This window comes from Aptenodytes patagonicus, chromosome 6, assembly GCF_965638725.1.
Source record: "Aptenodytes patagonicus chromosome 6, bAptPat1.pri.cur, whole genome shotgun sequence".
Classification (NCBI taxonomy): Eukaryota; Metazoa; Chordata; class Aves; order Sphenisciformes; family Spheniscidae; genus Aptenodytes; species Aptenodytes patagonicus.
Window position 1 is genome coordinate 59,679,729 of NC_134954.1, and position 16,153 is coordinate 59,695,881.

At 46.3% G+C, this 16,153-nt stretch overlaps 1 protein-coding gene across 19 annotated transcripts in view; it reads left to right on the top strand.

Moving 5' to 3' along the window:
- The window catches only part of BIN1 (bridging integrator 1), a 106,426-nt gene that overhangs the window by 32,147 nt on the left and 58,126 nt on the right, over nt 1–16,153 (top strand). For all 19 annotated transcript variants that reach the window (XM_076342897.1, XM_076342899.1, XM_076342901.1 and 16 more), the window contains exon 2: nt 15,009–15,089. In XM_076342897.1, the coding sequence (XP_076199012.1) occupies nt 15,009–15,089 (81 nt within the window). The remainder of the gene's footprint in view (nt 1–15,008; nt 15,090–16,153) is intronic.

A 16,153-nucleotide genomic window follows, 5' to 3' on the forward strand; every position in this document is an offset into this window, starting at 1 on the left:
TTGGAGGAAGACGGTCATGGGAAACTTTTTTTCTTTCCATACCCCATCATATTAAAGAGATTTTTTTTTTTTGAGCCGTTTCACAGTAGCCGTGTAGCTCCCTAATGCTCTCTGTGAGATCTTTTGCAGCAGTTTTAAACGACCACCCGTGTATTGTTTCATGGCCCTGTTTTTAATGCTGATGAATGCATGGTGCATAGCAGGAATAAAAGCAGTCTGAAGGTCTTTTAACGGACCCCCCTCCAATTGATTTACAGTGACAAAGTTTCCTCAGTGTGCCTTTTCCTTCTCCTTCGGGAGTGACAGCTCATGTCCACTTGTTTGTAATATATTCAGCATCTGTCTACACCCTTCCAGCCTGGAGCTGAGCAGAGAGCCTTCTTGTCCAAGGCTGGTAACTGAGCTCTGAGACTGCTGTCAAAAATAAAAGCTGGTGAGCTTGAATCAGATCTGGTTATCTGAGAACTGGAAACTCCATGAAGGACAGAAGCGACTGAGTTGATAATTAGGAGCACTTAATGTTTTGCCTTGGCTGGGAGATCTTGATGTGAAGGTTTGAGAGGAGGGGATGAAAAACTACTTTCCTTGAACTCCTGTGACCTGTACCCTGTTTAAGGATTTAGCAAACAATGTTGCTGCTCTAGCTTATGAAGGAGCCCTCTCTCTTCTACTCCCCCCGCCTTTTTAAAAGAAAAAAAGAAAAGCACCCTGAGGTGCCTCTCACACTTGCTGGCTTCATATGCCAAACTCACAGATACAGATGCTCATGAAACCCTGTTGTCCGGTGCAAGTGTGGCAGAGCTTCAGCACAGCACCCTTTCTGCCCTGTGGTGGTGATGTTAGCTGAGCTGGGCTGGCCTTTACATCTTCTGCCACGTAAGAAAAAGACACTTGAGAAGTCTGCGCAGCGCTGTGTAGAGGACATAGTCATGATCAGCTGGGAAGAGGGGGCAGCTGAACTCCTCATGTCATCGCCTGCTGTGGGAACACATACGTGACTGGTAACATGGGGATAGCATCCCCTTTCACACTGCCGGTAAATTGTGCCTCACGTAGGCAGGACGGTGAAGTGTGAAAGGGCCCTGTCCTCCACAAATGGCAATATCGAGCAATGTGCCGTTTGCAGTGTACCTGATATGGGTATGCCAGGTGTCCTTGTGCCCTTCACCTTTCACTTGTGCTTTTGGGAGAAAAGGGTGAAGCATTCTAGATCTGACCTTTGGAGTGGCGGAAGGATTTGCTGCCAGGCCAGCCAGGTGGTCCTGGCTTAGTCTTTCCATGGTACCTTCCCTCTAAAGATCTCCAAGTTCAGTGTCCATCTTGATGGTAGCTAATAGAGCAAACCTGCCTGATGTGGATGTGTTCACAGTAGTTGTTGTTGGAAGGACAGGACTTGTGCTTGGCAACCTGTTCTTAAACTCTGATGAAAATCTGGGAACTGGTTTTATGACTTAAAAAACCTGCTGATTTGATCAGAAATGTCTTTTTACTGTTGGCCACTGAGAGGGTGTTACTGTAGGGTCTTTCATAAAAGAAGGCTTCCACATTGCCAGTTTTAACAGTCCTTGCAAGCATATTTTGGACTTTTCCTAGGACAGCTAATAAATACTGGACGTACTACTGTTAGGGGAGCAATTCTATTTGTGACTTTTTTTTTTAAATTACTTTATGTAACATTTGAGGTGGTGTAGCTTTTAAATATATCCCAGTGATATTGGGAACATCTGAGTTTGGGGTTTTGCGGGCTTTGGTTTTGTATTGTTTTTCTGTTTGTTTGATTATATCTTTTTTCCTCTCTTTAAAAATCACATGAATCCATTAAAAACTACTTATGAACAGGTTGGTTTTTTTTTTTTTTTCACTTAAAGTGCTATAGGAAGTAAAAGCAGGGGAGTGCATATAGAGCTTGCCTCTTCCTTCAAAGATCTTGTTATTTATAGGCTTTTTGCCAAAGCTGATGCCACAAAGATATTGACTCAGCCCCTGGGCTTTGTGTACACTTGAATGTCATCATTATCTCTTTCCTTAATGAGTCTGAGGCTGGAATTAGCACAGATTAGCTGCACGGTACTTCCTGTGCCTTCTGGTTCCAGAACTCTGATTTGCAGAACAAGTCCCACTGCTGTTTTGTGGAAAGCCAAGAATCAACCCATCAAACTTGCTGAGATTTAGATGTTGTAGCCCAGTTGCATGGGAAGTAGCAGTGAGCCTTTGGAATAAGGTAAAGGACTAGGAACGTTTTTTTTTTAAGCATCTCTGTACTGGCTGGGTATCTGTACTGCACTCATTAAACTACCTGCATGCCAGCATGCTGTGAATCCTATGTAAGAGGTAGAGAATAAATTGTCTGTTAGTTCAGGTTCCTGATGATATCCTGGGAACTTGGAGAAAGTACTGAAAAGAAGAGGACTAGATCAGTAAATGACCTTTCTGCATCAAAGCAAAAAAATACCCCCAAAATACCAAACACTGCACTGCTCCCTTAACCCATATTTATTGTAATAAAGGCAAATTTTAGAAGGCTCTGTGCATTATGCATGTTTTCACAGATCAGGTGCTTCTAATGTATAATGCAAAACTGTTCATAAAATAGCAGCAGGAAGCTGCAGGGGTGTTGCAGGGAGTAGTTGGCCACTGGAAGCAGGATGGGTAGGTCATAGGTTTAACCTCAGTTTCCTGCCTATTTGTGTAACGCTTGCCAAATGGCATTTGCTATGAGGTACTTGTATGGCCAAAGATGGGAGGATAAAAACAACTGTCTTGTAGTAGCCTGAGAGATACACCTGCTGTAAGCATGAAGTTTTCGGAGAAAGGTAAGATAGAAGCTGTTCACTTGTTGCTCTGAGTGTTCCAGGCAGTGCGGTAGACGAAAGAAGCAAAGGAGTACTCAAGCCTACGCCTAGGAGAGAAGAGGATCATGGAAATCGGGCAGCAGACAGCTATTTTGGAACCACCCTAATTCCTGACAAAAACTCAGTTCTCTAGTGGGTACTAGCTAAAATGCAAATTGCAGCCATGCCTTGTTTTTGATTTTCAAATGCACAAGCCTTGGACAGTTGATTTCCAGTGCTCAGACCTGTAGGCAAGTGGGCTCCCAGGCTTTCCATAAGTAGCAGCCCATAGTTACATGCAAAGAGGGGGGGGGGGGGGGGGGGGGAGTGTTAAGACATTTGGAGACTGGAGATTTTAGGCTTCTCAGTGGGTTTTTAACTTACTGTTTTTAATATATGACTGCTTATTTCTAGATCATGAGGATTTGTCAAGTTCTGCCTTCTTTTGGAGGATTTTTCTTACTGAAACCTGTAAACTGGCTGAATAAAATAAATAAGTAGAAACATTTTGGATGTGAAGTCGGAATTATCCTGTATAATGTGCTGGAACATTATGGCTTTGTCTTCCATAACAGTTCGCATAACCTTTTGTGGGCTCATCAGAGGGTTACTAAATGCTGACAAGCCTTATTCAATGCAGTTGGTGTAGTCTGTGGACAGACTAAATTCATATAATAATAGTATGTGAGTGAGTTACTACAGGTCTCTAGACTGTTTCTTCTCCAGCATCTTATGTTAGCTGTCACCTACAGTGGTTCAGATTGGTTAGGGCCTTAAAGTCTTGGTGAGTTATAGAGAAATATACAAGAATTGTATCTGTGAATATTGTATAGGTGAATATATGTGCGTTTAGAAAACTTGAACAACATGGGCACCTACACAGTAACCAACTCTTGTAGCATACAGGTTTTTGCCTTAAGATAGGGGAGGAGAGTACCTACACACAGAACCTCAACTCCCATCTTTGATGTTTGGAGCAGTTACATTTTATTGTCTGAACAGTGTGACTTGAGCTTGCAAAAAAGCCTTTCACCTGTCCTGTAGACAACATGTGGAAAGGCTACGTAGGCAGAATGTCATAGTTTTTGGTGGTGGACGAGAAACCTCCAACCTGGATAAGTATCCAAGAACGGGGTTTCTACAATTACTCTCCTGACTTGGGGGAGCAGGAAGCAGAATGAGGCTGGCAAAATTACTCTCTCCATCCTCTGAAGTCCTCATATGTGACCTCTCTGAATAAGGAAATTTCAACTTTCAGAGGAAAATGCTGTGCTCAGGAGGTGGTGGTCCTCAGCAGACTCCTTCCTCTAAGAGGGAGGGATTTTGCAAAGAAGTTTGTGCCAGCCAGGTGTGGAGCTTTTAGCCTGTCCCTTTGTGCTGCTCCTTTTCTTTCCTTCCTACTTTCTTCATTTAGTTTACTTGTTGACAATATCTTAGTTAGAGACGGTGTTAGCAGATCCTGGTAACTGGTGAGTGGCATTAAGGCAGGGAAATGTCAAAGCCCAATTTAGAAAAGTGATTTGATCACAGGGTGGAAATTGAAAGCAAAGTGCTTAGTACCTCCTTCAGAAAGATCTGAGTACTGTCAGTAGGGTGGGAATGGGCTGAGGGGGAACCTGCTGCAGGTTCTACTCCAGAAACAAAGAGGCTCTTTATACTGGTCCTCAGAGATGTTGGTCTTGCTGAGACAGGGAGTGGGGTCAGCAGATATTATTGCAGATGCTGAGAGTAGTAGAAACAGAGGAAGAGGTAACCTGGGTAATGACAATCACCCTGGCCTTTTTCCTAGTGCAGAAGACGAACTGGGGTTCTGGCCTCGTGTTCAAGAGGGCTCTTTATCTTGGGCACAGGGCTCTACTCATGGGCATGGCAATTTTCAGTTGCAAAGCAAGACAGCAATTCTCCTAGCATAGCATGGGAGCCAGCTTCTTGAGCTCCAGGTGCAGGAACAGCCTGAGATCTGCTAGACTCATAGTGTGGGAGGAATGTGAATCTCTGGACCTTGGGCACGCTTTGCAATTTTACTACACCTCTGTTGTGCCACAGCGCCATTCCTTATTTTTAGGCTGTGGGGTGGACACGGGAGACCGACCAATGTGCAGAGCTAAAGTACCCAGAGCCTTCTCCCTCCCCTTGCTGGCTGTCCTGGGCTGAACAGCTCTGAGGGTTAGGCCCAATTCTTCTCATTGTGTTTACCTGTAGCCTTAGGACGCTCGATAATGATGTACTATATATAATGATGTACTGTTTGATAACCAGTACTGAGTGATGTGAATCCCTTGTTTGATAGCCTGTAACTCGAGAGAAGTGTCTCCAAAGGGAGCCAAGCACAGGAGGAAGCATCTTAAGAGTGAAAGACTTCACAAGCTTGTTCCAATTCGTCTTCATTATGAATATCATGAAATAATGTAAGTACCTTTACAGAACAGAGAATACAAATACGAAAGTGAGATCCTCCCTGTAGTAGTATTGATTAACATGTTTCTACATGTTTTTGTTTTTGAGATGTTTCAGTGCTGCAGCTAGCTGAGTCTTTGCATCTATTTATGGTGGATACTAGCTGCCTCATCCCATAGGGAGAAACTGAGCACAGTAACTTTGAATTGTTTGAGGTCTTGGGTGAAGCACATGGTGCAGTTAGGAATAGCTTGTCTCCACAGCGCCGTTGCTACAGGCTCGTACCCCACAGTTGCTTCAAGGAAGGCCTCTGAGTTTGGATCGAAGATGGCAACTGCTATAGAAGAATCTGCTGCAGCCAAACAATCCTCTTTCTATGCTTCATAGAAAAAGGGGAGTCTTCAGCAATGTATTCAAAGGAAAATGCTGAAATAAAGCAGGCATTCTTAGATGAGCATGGTGCAACATGCAGCTTCAGAAGTGGGACAGGTCCTTTGTGTACCCCCTTCTTGGGGATATTACTCACTACTTATGACTCAGCCTTAAGGAGAAGCTGACCATCGTTCCAAGCCACCGGACTTGAAAAAAGTCTACCTGCTGTGCTTATTTCTATATCTTGTCTTACACCTGGCATGATCAGAAACAGGGGTATATTCTTAAGATGCTAATTTTAGCCTGGTGAAACTTGTTGCGCTGAACTCCCTCTGAGCCCATTATGGGGAAGCAGGTTTCTCCAGAAAATAATTCAGAATGAGAAAGTGGAGCTCCTGAGTTTTTTTTTCCCCCCTATTGACTACAGAGTGAGGGAGAAGGATGAACCTTGTAAGGCAACCCAGTGTGACCGCACTGAGTCACGTTAAGTTTGAGAGGTGTGTCCTGAAGGTGCAGGTCACGGTGAGGCTGCTCTTTAGTAGCTGTCAGAGGCAGATGTTTGAGTTGAGCCTTCAAGGCACTGCAGCATGACTCTTGCTCCTACAGAAATTTTGCAATATAGTGCCATTTAGGGAAGGTGGCTGTGACGTGTTTCTTTGATGGTAGGCTATATGTGCCATTATTATCTAGTCACACTTGGATGTATGTTACACTTCCGACTGTGATATGGAGGAAGAAGTGAGGTCTTTTTGGAGAGGATATTTGTTTGGAGACAAAGTGATTGACCTTCTGTTGCTGTCATTTTCAGGATTTGGGAAGACTAGCTTTGGAAGGGCCTTACAAGGTCCATCTCCTATGTGGAGTGGGATCAGTCTGGCTTAAGTCATACTTGAGATGCTTATCTGACTTTTTAAAAAGTCTTTCATTAGCAAAGGATCTCCATGCAATCTAGTCTAATGATTTAAATTCTTCACTGTTAGCATATTTTTGGGGGATGTTCTGAGACTTCAACACTGCAATGTGACCAGAAAATTATATTTTTAGTTGTTTGGTTTTTTTTTTTCCCCTAGTCAGATTGGGTTTTAGAATATGGCTAAGCATGCAAACTCTCACATACTTTAATTAGAGGGACACCTGTGAAAATCAAACTCAGTGTGTCTTGAGCTGAGCACTGAAAACTGGTCACCTCATCTCTCTGTACCTCTCTTTCCCATTTGCCAGCTGGGGATGCCAGGGATAAATTTGGTGACTGTGACATGCTGAACAAACACTCCTCTTTACAGCTGGATGGATGTGACATTGGAAATGGATTTTCCAGGTCATTCAGGAAGTCCCTAACAAAAAGCAGTATTGAACCCTGATTTCCCAATTCTTAGCCCAGTGATTACCCCTGTCTTTGCAGGATCTATAGAACCTTGTCAGCAAGTAAGAAGCAAACAAGAACCTCTCTGTCCACGCCAAGTGCGGCATTGCCCTTTCCCATCTTCCAGTGATCTGAGGGTCTTGCTGATTGCTCAGCCACGGGAATAATTTTCTCAATTTAAAATGAAGCGTTAATATGTTTGGAGTTTCTTCCTCTCCACCCCCATCCTCCTTTGTCCAATTGTTTCAAAGAAAGACTTAATTGTGCCAGGCTTGCATGAGGAAAGCCAGGCTGTCCCCAAAAACAGCCTTGAGGCAGGCGTGGAGGGCAGGAGGACATGCCCTGCTCCCAGAGAGGGTCGGAGTGGGAGCAGGACTCCCGCTGTCACTCTTGCTTTTCTCCCTGAGTCTGAGTGCAAACCCCAAATTATTCCATGAGCACAAATCTACTTCGTTGAGCAAGTCACATTTCATTTGGGCAGAGAAGAAACCGGGCTTAAAAAAGCCTGTGAAGCTTCCTTTGTTTGTACCTTATTAAGTTACAGGGCTTTGTGCTTTTCGTCTGACTTGGACACTATTTTCTTCTCCCTCTCTTTCGAGTATAATGTCTTCCATGGAAGAATAGGTAGTGGCCTGAGATCAAAGATTTATTTGTTCTGTTGCTAGTTGACCCATTGGCACATGCCAATTTGTTGCAATTCAAAATTAGTCACAGTATTTACTGGCTCTGTTCCTAGTTGGTCATTGGAGATAATGCACTGGAGTTGGCAAATACAGCGAAAGTCAGAGGCATCATTTATGAGGGGTGGAGAAGTCAGAATATGGAGTGATTTAGGAGCATTAGGCCCATATCAGTAAGATGTAACCACGGCCCCTTCTCTGGAACAGGGGGAAGTAAGACGTGGACCTGCAGGGCTCAAGTTGTGTCTGCTTTGGCTGTGGGCTTAATGACTCCCTTCATCAGGGCCAGACCACCCTAAATTCAGATGTTTCAGATGCAGATTTAGCTCTGTTTGGGATCCACAAGCTGCATTTATTTTTTGCCTTCCTACTCATCACCTGCATTCTCTAAACTGGTCTTTGGCCTGGATGACCCATATGCCATGAAAAGTAGAGTTTTATTAGGTTACTTATTCACATAATGGATCTACATGGTGTTTGCTGAGAATGTTTGGGTTTTCAGGGCTTTTGTTGTGGCATTGATATTTCAGAAGAGAGCAAAGGAAGTTGCTGAGTGAGAACTGTGGATGCATTAAGCAGCTGGCATATATTTCTCTGTTAGAAAGCGTAAATGTGAATCTGTTGCAGTTGTTTTTTAGAGCAAAGCAGAACTGCATTTTAGTTGGTCTGATACTGCTTCTTGATGCTAGCTGCTGCTGCGCTGCCAGCAAGTGTTTGTCCTTAATGGTGATTGCTGTTCTACATCAGAGTTTGGTGGTCACAGGGCTGATCTCCAGATTGATTTCCTTCATGCCCAGTGCTCAGAGCAGAGCATGGGAGACCCTGTGCTAAGCAGTGCAGGGGTTTGCCCTTTGGGAATGCTTTCTCCCCGTACACCTGGAGAAAAGAGGGTAAACTGCAGCCATGTGAGATGCTTCCTTCTGAGTCGTACAAAACTGTGGTGTTTAGGTAATGCTCAGTCATCCTGTGAATCTTAGCCTTGCTTTTGAGAAAAACCTGCAACTCAGATTTCCCTAAGCAAACTTTCCATTTTGCTGGGAAAAGTTGCTGTTTTTAAAGGCGTATTTCATGCCTTTACTTCTCTGACCATTGCTAGCAGAATGCCAGATCTCTGATACAGAGGATTTCCAGATTTCTCTGTCACTTCTTCTGTGTTATCTCACTTCTTAAAGTATATTAATTCAAAGCTTCCTTCAAATAGTTCTGCCTGCAACAGCAGATTACAAATACATCCATGATATGAGAGGAATGTGATAATTTACTTGTTTGTTAATAGCATCTTGCCTCCTCGGATCTTAAAGTGCTTTTAAAACTTCAGTCAAACTCTGAATCTCCTTGTTCCTTGTTGCTTTTATTCAAATGCAGGGAAAACTGAGGCTCTATGGGTGGAATCTGTCTCTGTTTAGAGATGCTGCAGTAGTCGGTCAGGTGCCTGTGGTCCTAGTTTATGAGAAACACAGAGCGCCTGCAGATCTAGCTATTTGTTGGAAGAGACCTGGTTTCTGAGCAACGCTGGAAAATGGTGTTTAAGTGTCCAAGTATGTTTGGTGACTGAGGCCAAAAACATTGGCTGGGATGACATCCCGTTCCTGTCATAGTGAATCCATAGTGAGCCAAGACTGGAACCCACAGCAACGCTGGAACCCTCTCTGAAATCTGTCCCACAAGGTGTTTTGTGGGATTCAGACAAAGCATTCCCTCCTTCACCCTGGCTTGCACCGTCTTGAAATGGTCCCTATCCTTATGCAGGGCCAGGACCTCTCAGGTCAAGGGCAGACCAAGGAGCCTAGCCATGGTTGCTTCTTAATCTTTTAAATGCCAGATCCATGCCCACTGCATGGTGTGGTTTGCCTTCAGACAGCAGCTGACAGATCACACCATCTCTGATCCGCCCTGAGATTTGGGAGCCGCAGCGGGGTCCTGACTCTTACCCTGGTAAATCTGCTCCATTAATAGCTATCAAAGAGCCTGAAGTTTCCATCCGAACTTTATCTGGCTTTGCAGCAAGCTGGAGGATTAAAGACCGTCGCAGGGGAAGGGAGGGAGCAGCCGTGGCTCACCCGGAATAGTCTGACCTATGACGGCACGTACCAGCCTGGGGAGGGGAGTTGTCCTGTGAGCTCACGGGTTATTAGCAGTGAGCACAGACATGCCTGCGGTCAGCAGCACACCCAGGGCCATCTCTTCCATCCCTGGCTGGTTTAGGGGGTCTAGAGGGATTTGTTAGTACAGCTTGCCTGTACAGCTCTTTGATGGGAGAGCTGGGAGCAGGCTTGAGGGCCAGCCTTGTGGAGCCATCACTTTATGCTGCTCAGATGACCTTGGGGTTTGACCTCTGGGCTGTTTGTATGGCGCAGATCTGTTTTTGAGGGAGGGTGGTATGAGAAGATAACCCCTGCCCTGCTGCAGCCCGGGGCTGTTGTCTCTCTGCTGTGTCATAGCAAGTAATAAAGGGATCAGAGTGGGCTGTATGGCTGGGACTCGCTTATAGGGCCAGCAGGTGTGGGGCACAAGCCTTCATCTACGAGATGAGGGAAGAGTATTGGAAGCAAGAGCAGTTTTTGTGGTGTAGCCAGGGATTCACTTCTCACAGTCTCTCTCTCTTGTAACTGGCTTTGTTTTCCTTGCCTTGTTCCTCTGCTGGTGTCCTCGAGTCCTCTGTTTCACCCGCCCCATGTCACTACTGTGAAAAAATGCAAGGTTTCTTATTACTTCCTCCCCCCTCATTCAGAGCTGCTCCTCAGCTGAGCATTGCTGTTGCAGCCGAAGTTTCTTCCTTAGAGATAGACTGTGAGTTAGAACCCTTTCCAGTGCCCAGCTTTTTGCAGGACTTGTGCAGAGCACCTCAGCATAGTGGAGCAAGATCTTCCCAGCTGGCCGGATGACCCGAGACTCAGTGTGCTTGTCCCCAGAGGAGCAGTGGAACTGCAGATTAACTTGGGAAGCAGGCGTGTGGCCACCACAATGAATAGTCTATGGGTGCTGCTCAGTGTTTAACACCAGGAAGCACTGAGGCTGTTCTAAACCTTTGACCCTGGTGACATACTCCAGATTCCTCCCAGTTAAATGGTCTCCTTCCCTCCCCTCCAGGCCTGAAAGCATTGCGTCTCCTGACTAACCAGACAGATGCATTGCCCCATAAAAAGCTCCTTTGTATTCCCAACAATTCTACTGATCTGCACATTGAGAATATCATTCTGCTTTGGAATTTGCAGCTTGCATACTTTATCGTTATCGGTGATGTGTGCTACTGGCGTTATGGCTCTGTGGAAGTCATGCAGCAGGTGGGAAATCTGTGCTCCATAGATCTAGTAGCCTAGTAGTACAGCTGAACACAGGGCCTTTGAGCAGCATCCTTTCTGGAAGAGGTTCACCATACCACTTGATGACAAAGAAGAGGCCATACTGAATCCTTCTCTCCTGCTGGCATGGCAGAGAAATGCATAGCCTCAGCAGCAGCATTGCTGTGGCATGCGCTCCCCTTCACTGGGGCAGATGAGCAAAGGAGGCACCAGTGGCTGGTGTACAGGACTTCACCTGTTCAACCAATGTTGCTGCTTCTGCCCTCCAACAAGCTCTTCTGTGCCAAGGGTTTGAGAGGAAGAAGGGAATATTCGTGCTCTCTACGTCCTACTGCACACACAGGTTTACCAAGCATGTTAGGTGCTTGTAGCTGCAGTGTTTGCTGCTGTCGCTTGAACTGTAGAAAGTTGTGCTTCTAACTCTGGAGGTTTTTGGTTCAGCTCTTGGTCACAAAGAGGGCAGTCTTCATCTGTATGTGTCCTTTCCCCCCCTTTTGCTGACACTTGAATACCTCAGTGATTCCTGGAGGTGAAGAGAGGCTGTTGAACAGAGGGAGAATGAAAAACAGTGAATCCCTCCTAGATGTTTAGTCCCAGCCTAAATAAGGGGACTTACGAGCCGGTGCTGAATGACTGCACTGATTTATTGTGTCTTGCGCTAGAGTCAGTTATTGTGGTCAGGGGTGAGCTGGGAATATGTGTGCTTATATGGGGGAGAGGGGAACTGAGATTAGCCAAATAGACCTAACACAAATGTCCTCTGCCTTGGCTGTGTAAAAAGATGAAAGTGGGCCAATAGGTGCATTGGCAGTTGAACTAGATGATTGTTGTAGGTTCCTTCCAACTGAAAATATTCTATTCCACATCCTCTTGCGTGGACCTTCTCAATGCCATTTTGGGGACCAAACATGAAAGTCTGATCCCTGCCCTGCAGCGGAAAAATCATAGAATCATTAAGGTTGGAAAAGACCTCTAAGATCATCGAGTCCAACCGACAACCCAACACCACCATGCCCACTAAACCATGTCCTTAAGTGCCGCATCTACACCTCTTTTAAATACTTCCAGGGATGGTGACTCAACCACTTCCCTGGGCAGCCTGTTCCAATGGTTAACCACTCTTTCAGCAAAGAAATTTTTTCCTCATGTCCAATCTAAACCTCTCCTGGCGCAACTTGAGGCCATTTCCTCTCGTCCTGTCGCTAGTTACTTGGGAGAAGAGACCAACACCCACCTCACTACAACCTCCTTTCAGGTAGTTGTAGAGAGCGATGAGGTCTCCCCTCAGCCTCCTTTTCTCCAGGCTAAACAACCCCAGTTCCCTCAGCCGCTCCTCATAAGACTTGTTCTCCAGACCCCTCACCAGCCTCGTTGCCCTTCTCTGGACACGCTCCAGCACCTCAACGTCCTTCTTGTAGTGAGGGGCCCAAAACTGAACACAGTGTTCGAGGTGCGGCCTCACCAGTGCCGAGGACAGGGGCACGATCACTTCCCTACTCCTGCTGGCCACACTATTTCGGATACAGGCCAGGATGCCATTGGCCTTCTTGGCCGCCTGGGCACACTGCCGGCTCATATTCAGCCGGCTGTCGACCAACACCCCCAGGTCCTTTTCCGACAGGCAGCTTTCCAGCCACTCTTCCCCAAGCCTGTAGCGCTGCATGGGGTTGTTGTGGCCAAAGTGCAGGACCCGGCACTTGGCCTTGTTGAACCTCATACAGTTGGCCTCGGCCCATCGATCCAGCCTGTCCAGGTCCCTCTGCAGAGCCTTCCTACCCTCGAGCAGATCAACACTCCCGCCCAACTTGGTGTCGTCTGCAAACTGACTGAGGGTGCACTCGATCCCCTCATCCAGATCATTGATAAAGATATTGAACAAGACCGGCCCCAAAACTGAGCCCTGGGGAACACCGCTCGTGACTGGCCGCCAACTGGATGTAACTCCATTCACCACAACTCTCTGGGCCTGGCCGTCCAGCCAGTTTTTGACCCAGCGCAGAGTCCACCTGTCTAAGCCGTGAGCCGCCAGCTTCTCTAGGAGAATGCTGCGGGAGACGGTGTCAAAGGCCTTACTGAAGTCTGGGTAGACCGCATCCACAGCCTTTCCCTCGTCCACTAAGTGGGTCACCTGGTCATAGAAGGAGATCAGGTTGGTCAAGCAGGACCTGCCTCTCATGAACCCGTGCTGGCTGGGCCTGATCCCCTGGTTGTCCCGCTCATGCCTTGTGAGCGCCCTCAAGATGAACCGCTCCATCATCTTCCCCGGCACCGAGGTCAGGCTGACAGGCCTGTAGTTCCCCGGATCCTCCTTCCGGCCCTTCTTGTGGATGGGCGTCACATTGGCAAGCCTCCAGTCGTCCGGGACCTCCCCCGTTAACCAGGACTGCTGATAAATGATGGAGAGTGGCTTGGCGAGCACCTCCGCCAGCTCCCTCAGCACTCTTGGGTGGATCCCATCCGGCCCCATAGACTTGTGAGCATCCAGGTGGCGTAGCAGGTTATTAACTGCTTCCTCTTGGATTATGGGGGGTTCATCCTGCTCGTTGTCCCTGTCTTCCAGCTCAGGGGGCTGAGTACCCTGAGGATAACTGGTCTGCCTGTTAAAGACTGAGGCAAAGAAGGCATTGAGTAGCCCAGCCTTTTCCTCTTTACGCTCTCTGAGAAGATCTGTGCGTGTAGCAAAGGGAGCTGGAGGAAGCTGGTTTGGGTGGCTGTCATGGCTACCTGGCAGTCCCTCAGAGCGGCTGGTATGGAGACACTAGTGGCCTTCCTGTAGACCCGATGGCAGTAACATGCACCTGCTTTTCCATCTTGATCCTCTTCCCTCCAAGAGGGGCTGAACATGATGGCTGAGACCTGTGGCTAAAGGACTGCTGTGCTCAGCAGAGCAAGAGAGACTTCGGCTTTCCAGTGCTTTCTGCCTCTTGGGCAGTCATGCTTTTGCCAGCCAGGGCTCCCTTGGTTTTCGAGGTGTTCCCTTGGCACCCTTTCTAGCCCACCTCTGGCTCCAGTCCTCCTGTGACTGAAGACTGAGTAGGCTTTTCTCTGTTTTTACTGGCCCTGAGAGACAAGGCCTTTTTTTTTTTTTTTTTTTTTGGCATGGTCAGGTTTTCTTTTCGATTAACAAAGATGTTATAATCAAGCTTAAACAGCTATAGTTTACATTCTTGTCTCCCTGCTGCTGGAGTTGCTTGGGGCATGACAAATAACTGCTGCCCTCCTCCACAGCTGCAGTTTGCCCAGCCCTCTTGTGATGGACCTACCTTCCTGCCCCGAAAATGAAGTGCTTTGTTCAAAGCCTAGAAGCCATCCACTTAGCTGTATGGAGAGATCATTAAGAGAGAAGTGTGATAAGGGAAGTAGTCTGATAAGGATTTTTTTAGAGGCTGTGGTGAGCTGTGCAGGGAGGCGGTGAGAGGAACAGGGCTGGCTGCTGACGCTCTCAGATGTGATACTTAGACTGAGTGTCATGTAGATTCATGACGTAAGGTCCCCAGTTGCTCTCAACAGCCAGCTCCTGCCAAGCATGTGCATAGTGAGAAAAGGTGGAAAGAAGGTGGGACTTTCACTGCTCCAGCCACCTTTTCTCTCTAAGGAGGTCTCTGCATGGCTTTCTGTGTTTGAGGACAGCCCAGCTGTTCTGGGAGCAAAAAAAACCCCACCCTGTCTGGACCAGAGTCTAGTGTTAAATCAGGATAAGTGTAACCACACAATACAAGGCATATTAGGGATGTGGTTTGTTTCTTGCTGGTCCAGGAGATAAACAACTGGGTTGCTATTGCCTTGTCTGCAAAAAGTATTAGACCAGTGAAGGACAAACCTCAGTCATGCTCTTTGGTACAGCAAAGTGTAAGAGGTGTGAGTTCATCCTGATTCGTCTGTAAGTCCTTTTTCAAACTATGAGTGCGTAGAGAAATATTCCAGAAATTATTAGAGCAAGAATAAGGGAGACTTTAACTTTTCTTCTTTCAGCCTCCTGAACAAATACCTGCAACTGTTTCTTTGTCTCTGCTTTGCTATAGCTGTGTTTGAAATCTCCTATCTTTCTCCTCTCTTTCTGCAGGTCCTTCAGAAGCTTGGGAAAGCCGATGAAACAAAAGATGAGCAGTTTGAACAGTGCGTGCAGAATTTCAACAAACAGCTGGTAAGATAATTGGTGATATGTAATTACACCCTGAGTTTCAGCATTAGCTTCCAGTCATCTGCTGCAATATGCAATTAAAGCCCATTAAATTAAACGATGCCATAGGCCTATTGAAGTGACCCACAACTCGTAGCTGTTCACTTATGAGAAATTACACTGTCTTCCAGTGTCCCTATCATGGAGTCAGTGAGAGTGTATGCTGAAAAATAATACTTGTTCTAGACCCAAGTTTAGGAAAAGAAATAGCTCAACCAGAACACTTCCTTCAGTTAGCAGCTGCTTTGTAATGTAACTTTTCCCGCTGGGCTGGAAGCAGAGACATAAGACCAACATTGTGTCTCTGAAAGATGGATAGGATGGGAAACAGATTAGAAATAAAAAATAAAATAGAACAATGCAGATTCAGTTTCCTAAGCGCAGCGGAAGGCAGAAGAGACAAAGAAAGCAAATGGTGAAAAGGGAACATCCTTCCATGGCTAAGATCTAAATCTAACTTCTTCCTTAACCTTGCACAATCACTGTGTCAGGCCTGAGTCATTATTCTTTCACATGTAGACTTCATCCCTATATTTTTAGCACACAAATATTTTAACAGTGTAGCAATTTTCACCCACCCTCCTACTTAAACAGCAGTGGGTTTATATCTTGAACTGGGTGTGGTTTTGGGGTGTGTGTGTGTGTGGGGGGGGGGTTTGTTTTGTTTTTATCTGGAGCTTTCAGCCACCCAGAGGAGGGGAAAAGATCAGTTACCTCAGGGGACTTGCACTGTAGTGCTTGGTGTTAAGGAAAGTGTTGTTTCTGTTTCATGGCAGGAAACGCATGCCACACCAAAGCTCAGATGGTGCTGAAGAAATCTTTTAGCCCCTTTGTGCCCTGACTTATTTAGGATCTTTTTCTGGAGCTGTTAGCGGCAGCTGCATTGTGTCTGTTAAGACTCAGCAGATGTGGTTATGTGTCGCAAAACCAGATGAGAAGGGATTTGCCACAGCTGAATATAATGAAAATCTTTCAGTCTGACCTTGACTTATGTCTAACCGGAGCTGACTGCAGATTCCTGGAGACTA